Here is an 18629-nt window from a genome sequence, read left to right as displayed (position 1 = left end):
TTGTTTAGAGTACAAGCGTCAGATAATCAAAAACCCCTTTACAATCATAAACATTCTTATGACCGGGAAGTTGTGAATAAAACAACTGAACTTCGCGCAAGTATGATATGATATGGTATTTGTAACGCGCCTATACACAGGTGTTTCAAGGCGCGACGAGGCAGGGAGGGGAGGAACAAGGGGCGACAGACAACGATCCTACTAGGCCAGGTGTCATTCAGATCGCGCAAGTGCAGGGGTGGGGGAGGGGGAAAAGTGCGAGGGGAAGGGGAGGGGGGGGGGAAGTGCAGTACAAGGTAAGTGGCGTAAAGTAATAAATAAATAGGGCCAGCTGGTGGCAAGTGCAAGGTAAGTGCAGAACAAGTGCTGTGGAAGGGGGGGGGGAGGCTGTAGGGATACAGAGACAGTCCCGCAGTGCAGAGGGGTTCCAGGGCATCAGTGCAAGTGGAGAGTGGCTGGGCCCAGGACCGAGGCTGTTTAGAGTGGTCCAGTTGCAGGATCAGTGCAGTTTCAGTGAAGAATATTAGCTGTTCAGCAGGGGAGAGGGAGAGAGAAAGCAGAAGCAAAGAGGAAGGTTTTGAGGTGCTTCCGGAACCGGAGATGGTTCTCCTCAAGTTTCAGGGAGGCAGGAAGGCTGTTCCAGAGGGAGGCCCCTGCTGCGGAGAGAGATCGACCCCCCCCCCCCCCCCCCCAGCTCGTTTCTTCGAGAAGCGGCTGACCCTGAGGGAGTTGGAGGCGGATGAGCGAAGGGCTCGGGAAGGAAGATATTTGGGAAGAGAGAGTTGAAGGTATTTAGGACCCAGGCCCCAGAAGGCCTTGTGGACAATGCAGAGGGTTTTGAACTTTATCTTCGCAGCCACTGGGAGCCAGTGTAGAGATTTCAGTCCTGGAGAGATACGGTCCCTGGGCTTGAGGCCAAGGACAAGTCTCGCAGTTCTGTTCTGGATGAGTTGCAGAGGGCGGAGAGTGGAGGCAGGCAGATTAAGATAGAGGCTGTTACATTAATCCAGCTTCGAGAGAACCAGGGCTCGGGAGACAGTGAGCTTCTGGGGGAAGGAGAGGTGCAGCTGGTAGTGTGACCTCTTGGCGACGTCAGAAATATGAGGAGAGAAGGAGAGTGTGGAGTCGAAGATGACCCCAAGGTTTTTTGCCTTGCAGGTAGGAGCAGGGGGGGGCAAGGGAGGCAGGCCAGAGAGCTGCAGCGAAGGAGGGAGTGGGAGTACCGATGAGTAGAATCTCAGTCTTACTGGCATTAAGGCAGAGGTCATTGGCGGCACACCATTCTTGGATAGCAGACAGACATGACACAAATGAAGATAGTTATACTGTTATTCGCAATTTAAAAGCCAGATCTAAAAACTGGCATAAAGCCCATCAGGCGCTTGCATATCAACGAGATTCTGAGCAAAGGCTAGCAGGAATTATTTCTAAGAACAGCTGTGATATATGGAGAATCATAAACTCTGCTTATCAAACTAGCCAAACACCTTATCAGATCAACTCCGTATCCACAGAGAACTGGGTTCAACTCTTTCAGCATTTGTATGCTGCTTCAAGCATACAATGCTCACACATTAGCGAGTTGGACCTCAGTTAACACCTTAGTTTTTGATAAATTTGATATTTTGTTAGTCTCTTTATTTCTATCTTGCGTGCTCGGCTCCTGATGGGCTGACTAATTCCATGCTCAAAATTCATCCAGAAGCATGGCCGACTACATTTTATACCATCTTCTCTAAAGTTATAATTTAAAAACAGATACCTCCAACCTGGTAAAAATCGGTTGTAGTGCCAATCTTTAAAAAGGGCGATCGTGAATTGCCGAACAATTATCGTCCGATTGCGCTGCTAGACATTCCCGGGGAAATATTTGCGTGCCTTTTTGCTAAAGGATATTTCCATCTGGGTCAAAAGCGAGGCTTTTTGACTCCTATCAAACAGACTTTGTGCCAGGAATGGGGACAGCTTTGAATCTATTTGCTATTTGGGCTTTGAAAAGGTTATAATTTTCAAATGAAGCAACTGCTATACATAGCATTTATCGATTTTTAAAGCTGCGTTTGATTCTGTTCCTCGTGATCACCTTTTCAAAAAATTTGTGGACGGCAACTGTCCATCCTATATTCGCGCTCTAATTGTCCAGTTTCATTCGGACACTTCAATTCGTATTCGCCTTTCTATAGATGGTAATCTTTCTCAGCCCATTCCAACTAACCGTGGCTTAAAGCAGGCTTTAGCCTCATCACTCTAACTTTCATCTCTGATATTGGGAATTCCTTTAAAGCTATAGTGTCTGACCCACCTAAGAAGCTTGAGGGTATCTTTTGGAAAAAATGGTTGCCCATCCCAAATAGTCAACATATGTGTATAATGCGACAGGAGCTTGGTCTTCTTTCTTTAAGTGCTGCACTTGGAAAATGCTCAATCTATACAAACGGTGCATCAGACACCGTGGAAGTTCTGTTCCCAACTATCCTGGCAATTTATCTAAATCATCATACGGTTAAGAACATTATATCATGGAAAGAGCATGTCCTAAATATGATTGCGGCTGGCATATCTGTAGTTACTTATAACAAATCCCGCTAGTGCTATAAAAAAAAAGCTATGGCTTCTAGATTGGATCACCACTTTCAACAGTGCATGCAACACTCTAACCACATGAAAAACTTCATTGACAAACCTTTGCACTGCCCAGAGCGGTACTGCAGCGACATATACATCAATGTTTTCTACGCATTAAGATTACAATTGTGGCCCACACATGAAGTTACAGGACGCAGACATAATACAGCCAAAGTGAATAGATCTTGCAGATTACGCAAAAGTTCTTCAGAATTAGAAACACTGAAACATCTTCTGATTTATTGCCCGGCCTTGACTTCTACCAGGAGTCTTCATTTTGAACATCTATATAATACTTATAGATGTTTATCTCATGAGATTCTATGGACCAGCCTTTAAACCAGGGAGCGTAATGCTGTAATTTTTGCATCAATTAATTGTTTGCAATCTTTGAAGTTGGAGACTGATACGATCACTTAAACATTTCACATTTCATCTAATTTCCCTGGACTATTCCAGCTACCTTATCAAACTGGGCTAAATGTATAACTGGTCAATCCCTTCTTTAATGATTGGGGCAATGTGCCACTGTTAAAGGAAGTTGATTAAGTGGCTCTGTTTTGCACCAGTAATTTACTTGGCACTACGAAAAAAATGATGTGCTTTGGTTGCAAATTTGAGTCGAAAGGCATATGGAGCAAATTGTTAAATGTTCTTGTATCTATATTAGAACTGTTACTAGACGAATGACCCGATTTAATTGTTTTCTATTCTTTTTTCTTTCATGTTTTAACATCATTGGTCAAAAATGTATGCTTGTTTTATGAAGACATGCTAACCTGTTTTATAATTAATATTGAAAGGTTGTATTCAACAAATCAATTAAAAAAAATGGTATGTTAACTTGCCTTCATACTGCACAGATCACTACTGTATCAGTTATCATTTTACTTTTGCTGTTGTAAATGTTTACATTTGCTTGCTGTAGTCACAATTTTTGACCATGTTTGGCTCACAAAGGTCCAGGTGGACCATAAAGTGTTGCTTTCAAATACTTATCTTAAACACTTCAAAAAAGTTCTCTTTGAAGTGCAACTGCTGCTGCTTGAGTTATTTGTCTAATGTTCTATGCCTTGTGTTTTTGTTTTCGTTGCTTGCAGTGCATTGAAGCATACAGCTGAAATCCTTGGGAAAAAGTACGGCTTGACGACAGACTCCTAACTCTTTTTTTGTAAAAGGTACTTGCTGTGTTTGTTTCCTACATTACCAAACTATTTATACAGTGCTGCAGTTTATCAAATTAACCAGAAAACTGCAAAAAGCAACTTCGACATTGGTGCTCCTCTGCATCAAGACAGATGTGTTTCTGCCTAACCTGACTTAAGGTTTATAAAGAGCTCCAACATCACCAAGGAGGTATCTTGGCACTACAGCCCACTAGCCACAGAAGCAGAACATCTTTTATTTGTACTGATTGGTGGAAAGGACTTTGAAGGGAAAAGTGGGTTCTAGTCGGGGGTGGACTGGTAAAAAAAAGTGGCCCTGGAAATGCTTTTCAAAGTGGCCTCATGGTACACCATGCGGGCAGGCCCAATTCATGCAAGTAGGTTTTTTTGGGTGGTGTTTGTTGCAATAATGTATGGAAAAAATGGGTACAAATTGTGACTTTTGTAAAGGACTTTTATGCCTAAATATGGATTAAAAACTAGCTAAACCTAAAGAAAGCATACATTTGTTGAAAGTGAGAATAAAACCCTGCAAGCTTTATAGCAAATTCTTTAAAGGCATGTGGGGATGTAGAGCGGTGGAAAGGAGGGGTCGGGGTGCATGGGGGGATTGGGTAAGAGAAGCAGAACAGCAGGGTTCCCACACAAGGGGCCCATGATGGTACAGGCCAATCGGGAAAATTCCAAGTTCCCGGTAGGCCAGTCCACCCCGGTTCCACTGCCGTGCAACCAGATCTGCAAAAGCCCAAGTTCCAATTGTGTATAGGTTCTGAACAGGAGAAAAGTTAAACTATACCCATCTGCATGGACTACAGTTCCAGTTTATTTTGTAAAAGCAAATTTTTCAAAAGTTTGGAAAAGAAAAGGTGGTATGAATCTTAATAAACCATGTTTCCGCAAGCTCAATGAAAGCTGCACACCATTTGGCGTAATTGTTATTTTAAACACTATTTTGAGTATCTGGTGGCCGTTACATGTTTACCACCACTGGGAAGGTAAAATAAAATAGACATGTGGTACAGTTAAAATACCACATGCAGTAAAAACATGAGCACTGGCATTTATTTTTAACCCCATGTTTAAAACAAGCATTAGCAATGCCAATAGTTTTGCCTCTTGTACAGGCATTAGATTGCCATTTGCCAAGTGCTGCTGTGATATGTGCAGATACTAACACTATTTTCCAGCTGTCATCAGCGTATGGCCAGTTACCCCTTCAAGATGCCCTTGAAACACAACAGCAGCTAGCCTTAAAGAAATGGAGCGACTACTCTGGCATAGACCAAAATTCAGCAATGCCACATGTCTGGGTACCTTCTTCCCTTGAGGTGCCAAAACACTAACTACATCCACCACCAATGGTTCTAGATGAAGAGGGGGAATAATGGTCCCTACGTGGTGTTTATGACATAGGCGTAAAGCTATCTCTTTAAAACCGGTTACAAATCGATGGGTAAAGAAACAAGGTGTTAACATTTAACATTGGGCTGAGTTAGAAACAGATTTCCATGACAGACAATCAATCAAATACACAGTTGGTCATTAAGTCGGAGCAATGTTTACCAACAGAATATAAAAACAGCAAAAAAAGCACAGTCCGCAACAACGTTCAAGAGAGGGGCGCCTGCTAACTTTTTTTTATATTTTTGTAAGGAACTTGGGGTTGGTCACCCTAAATTACCTGGGGGCAACCAGACGTGGCCTCCCTGCTCACTGTGCTCAGAGAGGCACAGCTTCACCTCACTGATGAGGCCCAACACGGCTGAAACACGTGTATGGGGTTGCTGTTGGTACTCTTGTTCAGAAAGGAATTGACATAGCATTTCGGTGCTGGACTGCCCATGTGGGTGGGACAAAGACTGATATGCAAATGGCTATTTTCCATCTGTGAAAGGTACAGTGAGCAAAAAGCAAATGGCTGCAAAGTGTATTGTTTTAAGAAGTGGGGGGCCATCTCATCTTCACCACACTTAGGATTTTGCCAGTGTCAAGGAGTCCCCTCCACCCCCCTTCTCACCTGAGTCCGTTCTTTACTGGTGTCCTTGGTCGATGCCTTCTTGCAGATGGACTGGGTCTTGAAGAAGGCTGCCAGAGTCTCTTCTGAATCCAGAATGCGTTCAGTTTCCAGGACGCCGAATCCAGGAATCCAGGAGGCAGTGGAAGCACGCTAGCCACGAATCCAAGAGGCAGTGGAAGCACGCTAGCCACGAATCCAGGAGGTAAATAGAAGGGGGAGGACAAGGAAGGGATAGCGGAATTGGAAAAAGGAGAAGAACCGCGAGCTACGGAGCACACGTCTGGTCGCTACTTCGCAATAGCATTGAGACGCGGAGCCGCGGAAGGCGTGGTCTATTAGTAGAAAAGGCTACGTCCAGCGCATGGAGCGAGAAGGGATTACGCTGGATGGCCATGTTAGGAGTATTGAGTGCAAGCCCGCTGTGACGGGGACCAAGAAGCCCATAAGGGGCACACTCTGTGATTCATGACTCCTCCGAAGACCTTTCCCTCCAGGTTAGCCCGGGTGAACGAGATGAAATCTTCTGAGCAGCCGAGGGGCCTTGATGTTTGACATAGGCTCCCAGGTTCTTTCACTAGGGGATATCCTTTCCATTCAACCAGATATTGAAGCTCGTCTATACATGGAATCACAAATCCGGGACACCTCGTACTCCAATTGGTTGTCGACCAGTATAGGAGGAGGTTTGCAGGGTTTCCGGGAGGATGGATAGTAGGGTTTCAGCAAAGATGTGTGAAAGACTGGGTGTATTTTCTTCCAGGAGTCCGTCAATTTGATCCGATAAGAAACTGGATTTATAACTTCTTTTTATGGGAAATGGACCATAGTATCGAGGAGCCAATTTACTAGGCCGTAGATGTCAGGGTGGTAATTTTGAGGACAACCAGACCTGGTCACCGATTGCGTAAGAAGGGCCTGGTCTTCTTTTGGAATCTGCATATTTCTTGGTCTGTTTTCTGGCCTTCTCCAAGAATTCCTTGGCCTCCTTATGTATATTGACAAGGGTTTCGATCCAGGAGTCAACTGTAGGTACTGGTGTAGGTTGAGGAAGAACAGAAGGCAGGACCGATGGATGGAAACCTTGACTGCAATAAAAGGGGCTGGTCTTAAGTGCCGAATGGTCGGAATTGTAGGCAAATTCAGCCACGGCTATCAGGAGGGACCAGTCATCCTGAACCTTGGTGGCGAAGCATCGAAGATACTGTTCCAAGGTTTGATTGACACGTTCTGTGGCTCCGTTGGTTTGAGGGTGATATCCTGAAGAAGGGGCACGTGGGATTCCTAAGCATTGACAGAGACATTTCCAGAATTGTGAGATGTATTGAGGTCCACGATCCGATATGATCTTGGAAGGGAGTCCATGCAAACGGAATATGTGTTCCAGGAAGATTCCTGCTAGTTCAGAGGAGGATGTCAGTTTATGCAGGGGTGTAAAATGAGCCATATGAGTGAACAAGTCTATGGTAACCATAATGGTAGTGTATCCACAGGAAGGTGGTAGTTCCACAATGAAGTCTGTAGCGATAATCTCCCATGGCCTGGTTGGCAGTGTAGGTTTCAGTAAAAGGACCACCGGTCTCTTGTTATCATGTTTATTTTGACTGCAGACAATACAGGATTGAATGTACTGCCGTACGTCGAATCTCATCCTAGGCCACCAGAATTGCCTTTGTATAAGACGGAGGGTATTGGCGATGCCACGATGTCCGGAGTGTAGGGTATCATGACAGAGATTTATTATTCTTTGTTGTAGCCTTTTTGTAGGGATGACCAATACATTGTCCTTGAACAGATACCCTTCCCGGACCCTTAGATTCCATTGATTTTTCTTGGATATATCCTTCCACAGATCAGAGGATTGGGTCTGAGCTTGGATTTCTTCAAGGAGGTTGACTGCTTGGGCTACAAAGATCTTGGGGGGGGGGGGGGGGGTGGAGAAACATCTGAGGATATGCCTCGTCTTCAATGGGCTCGTAGTCTGGTCGTCGAGATAAGGCGTCAGCAATTAGGTTTTGCGATCCTGGAACATGAGTGATGTGGAACTGGTACTGGGCAAAGAAGTATGCCCATCGTGCCTGACGACTATTCCTACACTCCAAAGACTGTAGAATCTGGAGGTTCCGGTGGTCCGTACGGACCTGAACTGGATGTTTAGCTCCCAGAAGTAAATGTCGCCACTCAGTGAAGGCTTGACGGATGGCTAACAATTCTTTTTCCAGGACTGAATAGTGTGTTTCACTAGGAGTCAGAGTTCGTGAAAGATAAGCAATTGGGTGTTCCAGTTTATCTCCTAATTCTTGCTTCAGGACCGCACATATGGCGTAATTGGAGGCGTCCGTTTCTACTAGTAAGGGTCGACTAGTATCGGGTTGGGCCAAGATAGGAGCTTGTGTAAACTCTGTCTTCAGATGCTGGAACGCCGTTTCTTGTGGTGTAGACCAGAGGAAGGGAGTGTCTTTCTTCAGGAGAGCAACAATCGGTTGTACTTTCTCGGAGAAATGAGATATGAACTTGCAGTAGACATTGGTAAGGCCCAGGAATGATTGAACTTGTTTCACGGAAGTATGAGCAGGCCAGTTCAGTATGGCCTTTACCTTTGAAGGATCCATACCGATTCCTTCTGGGCTAAAGATAAATCCTAGGTAATGAACGGAGGTTACATGAAACAAACTCGGGTTTGGCTAAGAGTTTGTTTTCTCTAAGTCTCTGCAAGACTGCCTTCACGTGCTCTTCATGTTGTCTAGGGTCCTTGGAGAAGATCAATATGTCATCCAGATATATAATGACGAAGAGAAACAACATGTCAGAAAACACCCTGTCCATAAAGCGTTGGAAAGTTGCCGGGGCATTAGCTAGTCCAAAGGGCATGACTAGATATTCATAATGGCCAAAGGGTGTTTCTGAAGGCGGTTTTCCATTCGTCCCCTTCCCGGACATGAATTAAGTGATAGGCGCCCTTGAGATCCAACTTGGTGAATATTACCGCGCCTCTCACGGCTTCCAGGATGTCCGAAATCAAGGGTAACGGTCCTTGAGGGTGCATTGATTTAGGCCGCGATAATCGAGGCAGGGTCTGAGTTCCTTGGTATCCTTCTTGGGAACAAAGAATAGGGAAGCACCAGCAGGAGATTTTGAAGGTCTTATGGTGCCATTTTCAAGGTTGGTATCCAGGTATTCTCTTAGGGCCTTTTTCTCAGGTTCGGAAAAGATGAACATCCTGCTGAAGGGAATCACTGCGGAGTGTTCTGTATCTATTGCGCAGTCTTCAGGTCTGTGTGGGAGTAAGGCCTGGACTATGGCAGTCCAAAACACATCAGCATATCCTTGATACGCCTCAGGAACGTATATGCCATTAGACACCATGAGTGATGTCTGTTGTTCCCTGGTTGGTTCCTTTGGGTGCGTTAACGGAGGTTCCAGGGATAGGCAGTGAGACATGCAAAACTCTGAGCCTAGAAATAGAGAACCTGCTGTCCAGTTGATATATGGATTGTGTTTCTGTAGCCAGGGCATACCCAAAACCATGGGGTAATGAGCTGACTTAATGATGTCAAACCTAATCGGCTCCTGATGACGATTTATAGAAAGCTGGATCTCTTTGGTCTGCAGGCTTATGGGCCCTGATGCGAGGGGTCTTCCGTCAATAGCTTCCACAGGTTGCATGGTGCTTCGTGTCTCGTACGGAATTCGATGTTTAGTAACCCATTCTTGATCGATGAATATCCCCATAGCTCCGCAGTCTACCAGGGCCAGAATGGATTAGGTCTTATTCTTGCAGGGTGATAAGAAGGCCTGTAATAGCACCAAATTGTTTTGTCCAGGAGAGTTCAAGGATGGAATTGATGTGGAGCAAACATCTCTCTCCCGAAGCTCTGCTCCATCTAGGATCGGGAGCTGGTGTTTCCCGAACGCTGAGGGGGTGCTAGAGGGCATTCCCTAACCAAATGCTTATCTGAGGCACAATACATGCACAAGCCCGTATGAATTCTTCTCATTCTCTCTTGCGGAGATATGGGTCCACGAAAGGCCCCAATCTGCATGGGCTCTGGTTCTGTGACTGGGCTTGGGTTGGTGTCCGTTCTGACGGTACTCTCAAATGATACCTTGGGAGGAATTCCCCTGGTTTTTTTCTTTTCGGTCTTCCTTTCCTGGATACGGAAGTCAATTATTTGCATGACAAGATCCATTAGTGCCTGGAACGAGCTTGGTCGTGCCACTCTGGCCAGCTCATACTTAATCTCTTCGTTCAATCCTCTCCTGAACAGGGTAAAGCTCGCCTCAGCGGACCAGTCAGCTTCCTTAGCCAATTGTTTAAACCGGGTCACATATGTGAGCATATCCTGGGAACATTGCTGAAAGTCTAACAGGCGTTCCTGGGCGCTGTAAACCTGCTCAGGGCGGTCAAACATATTTTTAAGGGCCTGTCTAAACACATCAGTCTTCCAAGAGGGCATCACTAGAGTTAACGAGGGGAGTAGCCCAAGTTAAGGCATTCCCGCAAAGGTGAGATATTATAAAACCCACCTTGGCCCTGGGGGTCGAAAAGTAATAGGGCTTGAAGGTAAAGTTAACCAAGCACGAATCCAGGAATGCACGAAGGGTTTTTGCTGAGCCGTCGTATTTGTCCACGATGCCGCCCAGTAAGACACTTTCTTTTGTAGCATAATCCCGGGATAGGACCAATTGTTTGAGAGCGGTGTTCTCCGCCTTTAAATTCTGTACCTCGGTTGATAATTCCTGCATACTACGCATCAGGTCCTGCACGGCAGCCTCCATATCAATATCAAGTTCGGACGGGTGGCGTCTCAAACTGTCAAGGAGTCCCCCCCCCCCCCCCACCCCCCTTCTCACCTGAGTCAGTTCTTTACTGGTGTCCTTGGTCAATGCCTTCTTGCGGATGGACCGGGTCTTGAAGACGACTGCCAGAGTCTCTTCAGAATCCAGAATGCGTTCAGTTTCCGGGACGCCGAATCCAGGAGGCAGTGGAAGCACGCTAGCCACGAATCCAGGAGGTAAGTAGAAGGGGGAGGACAAGGAAGGGATAGCGAAATTGGAAAAAGGAGAAGAACCACGAGCTACAGAGCCCACGTCTGGTCGCTACTTCGCAATAGCATTGAGACTCGCAGAGCCGCGGAAGGCATGGTCTATTAGTAGAAAAGGCTACGTCCAGCGCATGGAGCGAGAAGGGATTACGCTGGACGGCCATGTTGGGAGTATTAATGAGTGCAAGCCCGCTGTGACAGGGACCAAGAAGCCCAAAAGAGGCGCACTCTGTGATTCATGACAGCCAGAGTGTGGGACTTACCTTGCCGTACATTTAGGGTTCCTGAAGACCAACCATCTCATCGGTTGCAGGGTGTCTCTGTTCTCTCCAATGGCTAAGCTTGGATAAGTAGTCAAGGATATGCTTTTTGAGGGTAGTAGACTGGAAAGGAAGGTACAGGTTTGTAGATAATGGCACACAATAAGGGATTGTCTACATTGTATATTTATGAAAACATACTCTTCGAATGGATTGTGTCCTCCCATGTATTCCTCATCTTTGATATTCGTATCATGAGCATTGCTGCTTCGGGAAAAAAAAAATTACACAACAGAGGGCTCTGTAGTCAATGTCGTGGCATCGATGGGCTGCCGTAGAGCGTCCACGCCATCCGTTGCATAAAAAGCTCGAGCCGCGCCCATTGGCTTCAGTTCAGTTTTTCCAAAAGCTTTTGCTTCGAGTGTTTGAAACGGCGCTTCGGTTTTCGTCAAGGTGACCTCTTCAAATCTTTCGACCCCAAAAACTGGCTTAAAAAAATGGCAGGATTGCGGTAAGAAAATGTCCGTCACTGATCCCAATCGCGTCTGCCTGTGGTGCCTGGGTTCCGAACATCGGACCGATGACTGCGGGTCCTGTCCGGCCATGACGGGAAAAGCTCTCAAGGAACACTGAGGTAAATTGGCGGTGGGGAGGGAATCTTCGACGGCTTCTTCGAAGAGGAATAAAGACTCCGGGGAGTGTAGGTACTCGTACCGGCGTAAGTCGAAGAAATCTCGATCGAGGAGTCGGTCTAGAAAATCTACGTCTTCGTCATCGAAGAAAGCTAAGAAGCGACGTCACAGATCTCCCTCTTCTTAGTCTCCTTCTGTCTCTACAGGGGTGATCACTTGTCCATCTAAACATGATTCCCCTTGAAAATGGAAATGGGAGGCCTACAGAGCCCCAATGATGCAAATCTTCGAGAATGCGGCCCAACCCCCCCCCCCAAACCCCCCCCTTGTAGAAGTCACGCGAAGACCATGCCCCACCTTATCCTAAATCCGGTGAGAAATAGTCGAGGGTACCATCTAGAGAACCTTCCCCGATACCTCTAAAAAAGAGCAAGTCGACAAGCCTATCGGTGCATATATTGAAGGCAACGCCAGACAAAATGACGTTAAGTTCCAAACCTTCGACACCAGTGTCGAAGGTTTCATCCACACCAATATCAAAGGTTTCGTCGACACAAGCCTCAAAGGTCTTGTCAACACCATTCTCGACAACACCTTTGTCTGAGGCACCTTCGACGACTTTATTGAAGCCAGCGCTGACAACACCAATGCCATCGACGCCTCTGTCGAAGACGGCATCGATTCCTGTAGCGTCATCAACGCCATTGACGAAACCAATGCTGATGCCTTCATGGCCTCAACCCACGGGTATGATTTATACCCATTTGCCAAGGGAAGACTTTGTCAAGTCTATGACTTCTATTTATGAGGAAGAACAGTACTCTGAGGAGGATTCATCACCTTTTGGGTTGAAATATGCATCCAAAAACGCTCCTGAGGAGCTGGTTGACCTAAAATCAAAGATGTCTGATCTTTATGACTGTCTTCAGTCAGCTAGTGGCATAGACACTTCACCTGAACTGGGGTTTGACAAACCTGAGCCAGCTGATCATGCTCATTCAGCATACAGGAATATCATGAATCGGGTTGTGGATTTCATGGGCTGGAACAGGAATTCTCCCACCTACGAACAAGATGACATGACAGATTTTCTGAGCCAGGGTCCTCAGAAAGATCCAGTAGTGCCTTTTCATGCATCGCTTCAAAGGAAGGTCATGTCAAACTGGGAGACTCCGGAGTCTGGACCAGCGGTAAACAAACATTTTGCCAGAAAATGTAGACCTTCATCCATTGATCCAGACTATTTGACTAAGCACCCTGCACCTGAAAGCTTAGTGGTCCAAGCAGCTACATCCACCAGACAGTCTGTTTATCCCTCTATTCCCCCGGATAGGGATGACAAGAGGCTTGATGCCTGTGCTCGCAAGATTTTTTTTTCTTTGAGCAGCATGGCTTTAAAGTCATCTAATGTTAATTGTACCCCTTAGAGGTTTACCTACACGCTTTGGGGCTGTGAGCGTGGCGGCTCAGCACATTCCGGAAGGCGAGGAACGTGACGGCTTTCTGGCTATAGTAAAGGATGGCAAGGAGGCAATGGGGGAAGTGTCTCTAGTCAGGACTGGACAATGCTGACAGCATCAGCAGGTCCATGGCTTCTAGCACCGTGTTGCGTAGGTTTGCATGGCTGAGAAAGTCTGGCTTTGCACCGATTGTGCATGCCAGGCTGCTCAATATGCCCTTTGATGGCTTGAGGTTGTTCGCAGCAAGGCAGATGAGATTCTAGAGAAGCTGCAGACCTCTAAGGCGGCAGCTTAGTCACTTTGGGCCTCCATACATCAACCTCAGCAACACTCCTACTCGGGCTCATCTTCCTGGAGGGGTCGTCCTTTTCGTTTCTATTCCTCATTTGGAAAGGGAAGAGTACAGGCTAGTCAAAGGACAAAAAAGAATCCCTCGTGGTGAACGAGGAAAGGGTGCTAGATCAAACCCAGCAGCAGCAACTGTCCCTTCAGTTGCTGCTGTAGCTGCCTCTAAGCCACTCTGAGGTCTTGACCCAGAAGTCCCCGGTGGGAGGCAGAATCTCTCAGCATCTGAATGAATGGCGGGGCATTACTTCAGATGCTTGGGTACTGGAAACAGTATTCCAGGGTTACTGCCTTCCTTTTCAGACAAGGCCTCCGTATCATCCACCAGGATACAACTTCCAAATTCCAGATCTGCTCCTTGTGCAGGAAATTTTAACCCTGTTAGAGAAAGGTGCAATAGAACATGTACTTGTAGCGGAGAGGAACAAGGGTTGGTAACCCTCTTACCTCCTCATTCCCAAGAAGGGCAGAGGATTGAGACCCATCTTGGACTTAAGAAATTTGAACAAATTCCTCAGGAAGGACAAGTTAAAGATGGTAACCCTTTCTCAGATCCTTCAGGCGCTCCAACTCCAAGACTGGTTGGCATCATTGGACATTTAGGATGCTTACTTTCATGTGCCAATCCATCTCGAGCACAGAAAGTACCTGAGGTTCACAGTTGGCATTTCTCATTTTCAATTTCGAGTGCTGTCATTCGGGCTGACCTCCGCCTCAAGGGTTTTCACCAAACTGATGGCGGTAGTGGCTGCAAGTCTCAGCAGAGGGGGGATTCACGTCTACCCCTACCTGGACGATTGGTTAATCAGGGCTCATTCACCCGAACAGGCCCGGAACATCTCCGGATCACCTGCCACTCCCTACACAGACTGGGCTTTTCTCTCCATTACAAGAAGTCCCATATGATACCATTCCACAGACTCCAATTCATCAGAGCAGTTCTGGATACTTCCTCGGGGAAGCCTTGCCTCCCGAGGTGAGAGCTCAACACATTCTGCAGATGGTAACAAGGTTCCAGAATGTCCAGCATCTGCTGGCCTTCGATTTTCTGAGGTTGCTCGGCCTCATGGCATACTGCATTTTTCTAGTGCCAGAGGCCAGATTGAGAATGAGATCCCTTCAATGGGCCCTCAAGAATCAGTGGTCCCAATTCTCAGGGAATATGTCAGATCTACTGCAAGTCCTGAGCACAGTTGCTCAGGATCTTCTATGGAGGGCTTGCAAAGGCAGACTCTTTTTGGCAACTATGGCCGGAGATAACGGTAGTGACAGACGCCTCACTCACTGGGTGGGGAGCCCACACCAATGAACTGACAATCGGCGGTTGTTGGTCTCCATCGGAGTCCAAACTACATATCAGCCTTTTGGAGCTGAGGGCAATCGGACTAGCGCTGAATGCCTTTCTGCCCTCTGTACGGGGAAAGAATTTCCTGATAGTGACGAACAACACAGTGGCCATGTACTACCTCAACAAGAGAGGAGGTGTAGGGACACTACCACTATGCAGAGAGGCAATGCAGCTCTGGTTTTGGGCAATACAAGAAGGAATCTCTCTATCAGCAGTTCACCTGGCCGGAGAGAAGAACACAGCGGTGGACGCTCCGAGCAGGCAGAGCACAGTCTCCCACGAGTGGGAACTAGCTCGGGAAGTCCTTCAGGAGATCTTCAGCCTTTGGGGAACCCCTCAAGTGGATCTGGTCCCTACCGAGGTCAATCGGAAGTGCGATCAGTATTGCTCAAAGGAATTTCCAACCAGGAGGGGCCCTAGGGGACGTGTTTGTAGTGGACTGGGAATTTCAGCTCCTGTACGCATTTCCTCCAGTCCTAGTGATTCCTCGCGTCATCAAGAGGCTGAGAAAGTTCAGGAAGACCGTGATCCTAATTGCTCCGATTTGGGCCAGGAGGACGTGGTACCTGGACCTTCTGGACATGTCCATCTGCCCTCCAATATGTCTTCCACAAAGGGAGGATCTTCTCTCGCAAGAGTAAGGTTGGGTTCTCCATCCAGAGGTCAAGACACGCAGTTTTCATGCCTGATTTCTGAGAGGCTGAAATATAAGGATTGGGACCTCCCGGACGACGTAATGGAGATTTTGCTTTTGGCCAGAAAGCCAGCAACAAAATCCTTGTACCGGTGTTGTTGGAATAAGGTCAGTAACTGAGGCAAGGATAAGCATGTGGATCCATTCCTATGTGGCACACCTATGGTGCTTTCTTTCCTATTACATTTAGCCAATCTGGGGCTCCAGATTGTCACAATAAAAGGATACCTAGCGGTGATACCTAGCGGCGCTTTCTATCTTTAAGCGCTCCTCTGAAGAAGTGTCATATTTCAAGATACCATTGATTGTACAATTCTTGAAGGGTCTCACTAACGTGTACCCCCCCCCCCCCCCCCCCCCCAGTCCCATTTCATGTCCCTGTTTGGGATTCAAATTTAGTATTAAAATGTCTTGCATGCATTCCTTTCGAGCCTTTGCATTCTTGACCTATAAGGCTCCTCACATTAAAAAAAAAAGTCCTACTAGTGGCTGTTACATCAGCCCGCAGGGTGAGTGAGTTGCAGGCTCTCTCTTGTAAGCCTCCTCACACCATTTTCCATAATGATAAAGTAATATTCAAAGTCAAACCTTCATTCCTACCCAAGGGAGTCTCTGACTTTCATTTGTCTCCAAGAAAAAGAATGACATTGCCATCCTTGTAGCCTCCCCTTCATGCTAGTAAGGAGGAAGAAAGACTTCACAGGCTGGATCTAAAAAGGGCTCTCAGCTTTTATATTTCCAGACTTGCAAAGTGTCTGCAAAATGACCAACTTTTCATTGGATATCGGCCACAAGTTGGGCCTGGCAGTTGCAAAACAGACTTTAACCAGATGGATAGTTTTGGCTATTGGAGAATGTTACAAACTGGCAGGTTAAAAAAAGCTCACTTCACTAGGGGCATGGAAACTTCGACAGCTCTTCAAAGGGGTGTCCCAGTGCAAGATATCTGTGCAGCTGCCACCTGGTCCTCTAAGCATACATTTGTGAAAAATTATTCCTTAGATTCAACCTCATCCCAAGGAGGTCTTTTTGCAAAGACCGTTCTCCATACGGTCCATGATAAGGATAATTGGTACTCCCTCCTCAAATGTCATGCTTTGGGAGTCTATCAAAACTGATGAATACGTGGGAGGACACAATCCATTCAAAGAACAGGTTACTTACCAAATGGTAATGTTCTTTCGACTGGATGTTCCTCCCACGTATTCCTCATCGACCCTCCCAGCTTACCCCCCCGCCCCGTACAATTTACGTGTTCCTTGAGAGCTTGCGGTCTAAGGGTACGCCTGGTCAACTTCTCAGTTGAGGATATCGAAAAAATGAAACTGAAGCCAACGGGCGCGTCTCAAGCTATTTATACTACGGGTGACATTGACACTCTCGAGGGATGTCGACGCCACGACATTGAGCACAGCACCCTCTGGTGTGGAAATGTTTTTTCCGAAGCAGCAAAGCTGATGATACGAATATCAAAGATGAGAAATATGTGGGAGGAACATCCAGTCGAAAGAACATTACCAGTTGGTAAGTAACTTGTTCTTCTATAGGCTTTGGTAAAAAATAGGTATGTTCGTATTTAAGGATCGTGGCTATCTCACACGTCACTAGGTGTTTGCTAAAGTACTTTAAGGTCCAGTTTGTAGTGTCTTTAGGTCAGTTCTCTAGAATTCCTCATAACCCAAGGGTCAACCAACGTAATGAAACCAAAAACAGAGAGCCTGGATTTTGGTGAAAAGAGGATGTCAAATTGTCAGTCTGCATTTGTGCTCAGTTGGCACGCAATGGTTTCCCATGGGGTCCAGTGTATTCCTACTTGACAAAGTCCAGCGGTAAGCTATGGAGAAAAAGAGCTATCAAAGTCGTGGTTCAGCGAAGAAAGTTCAGGGTGTGCAGGTGACAACTGTGCCAAAGAGGATAGTGCAAGCACCCCTACTGTTGGAAACGGTAGCGATGAACCAGGTTCTGGAGCTTCATGCAACTTCATCTGATGTTAAGATGGCAGCCTTGGTGAAGAGATTGTGCAGGTGGAGGTCCATTGTTTGAATACATGAAAGATGCAGTTTGAGAAGTATTAGATCTTGGATGCCACCTAGTCCTGGTACGTTGCAGGAAGCTGCAATTCTAGACACCAGCTAAGCCTGTTAAGTGGTTACTAGGGCCTTCCATTGAGTCTGAGTCCTGACATGAGTAACCCTGTTGGGCCCTCGAGGGAATGATGCACCTATGAGGTTCAATGTGGTGGTAGGGTGCAGGAGCATAGACTATAGTTTCATTAGGCAATTCCTTCTTCCAGCTGTTGCATGATGCGCCTCCGATCTGACACACTGCACCACTGACCAAATCCCTTGATTCCTAATTAAAAACCACACTGGCCTTAACCAGCCCATCTTTGACCAAAAATATGAAACTCCGAAGAATTATTATGCTGAATTGAACACGTTTTAAACCTTGTGAATAATACATTTAGTCAAGAATTTCTCTCTGCATCTCCCTTTATCTTGATTTTAAAAAAGTAAAAGAAAAACAATATTATGTTTCATCTTAGGACAGGTTGTGTTTACAGAGACCAGCCTGTATTGGACCTGCAGGGTTTCTGTAAAGGTTGGACCAAACTCACTGGTAAGTGTGACTGAGAATTTGTGTTTCATTCTTAGGAGGGGTAGACTCTGGTGTTAGGGTACAGACCAATCAATACTGAGACCAGATAAAGGATTGTCCAAACAGTCTGTCAAGTATACCGACTGTGGTTCTTCAACATCTACCTGGCCGTTCTGGCCCACCTGATCTCCACCTACCCTCCTCACTTCCAGTGTTACGCAGACAACACACAGCTCTCTTTCTGGCTGCCTTCCCCTACCACCTCCTCATCTTCTTTCTCCCTTATACCTGATTGCAATGACTGCAATCCAGGCACGGTGCTCGGCCAATGATCTCTGCCTCAACACCAGCAAGATGGAGATCCATCTCATTGGGATACCTGCTCCAAGTTCCCCCCTCACTCTCTGCCCAGACTCCTGGGGTCCCCTCCCCTCACCCACTT

General features: G+C 46.5%; 1 protein-coding gene across 2 annotated transcripts in view; it reads left to right on the top strand.

Annotated features, from left to right (window-relative positions):
* YRDC (yrdC N6-threonylcarbamoyltransferase domain containing) overlaps positions 1–18629 on the top strand; it is a 151434-nt gene that overhangs the window by 92938 nt on the left and 39867 nt on the right. The window contains exons 6-7 of one of the 2 annotated variants that reach the window (XR_011279574.1): positions 3726–3803; positions 18135–18208. Coding sequence is in view for 1 of the 2 variants with exons in the window: in XM_069622656.1 (XP_069478757.1) it covers positions 3726–3786 (61 nt within the window). In the remaining variant the exon portion in view is untranslated. The remainder of the gene's footprint in view (positions 1–3725; positions 3804–18134; positions 18209–18629) is intronic. The other variant, XM_069622656.1, reaches the window with a different exon arrangement.

The sequence above is a fragment of the Ambystoma mexicanum genome, chromosome 11 (assembly GCF_040938575.1).
Source record: "Ambystoma mexicanum isolate Mex_15411 chromosome 11, UKY_AmexF1_1, whole genome shotgun sequence".
NCBI classification, from domain to species: Eukaryota; Metazoa; Chordata; class Amphibia; order Caudata; family Ambystomatidae; genus Ambystoma; species Ambystoma mexicanum.
The sequence above is the reverse complement of the archived record's forward strand: the minus strand, read 5'-3'. Positions and strand labels throughout refer to the sequence as shown.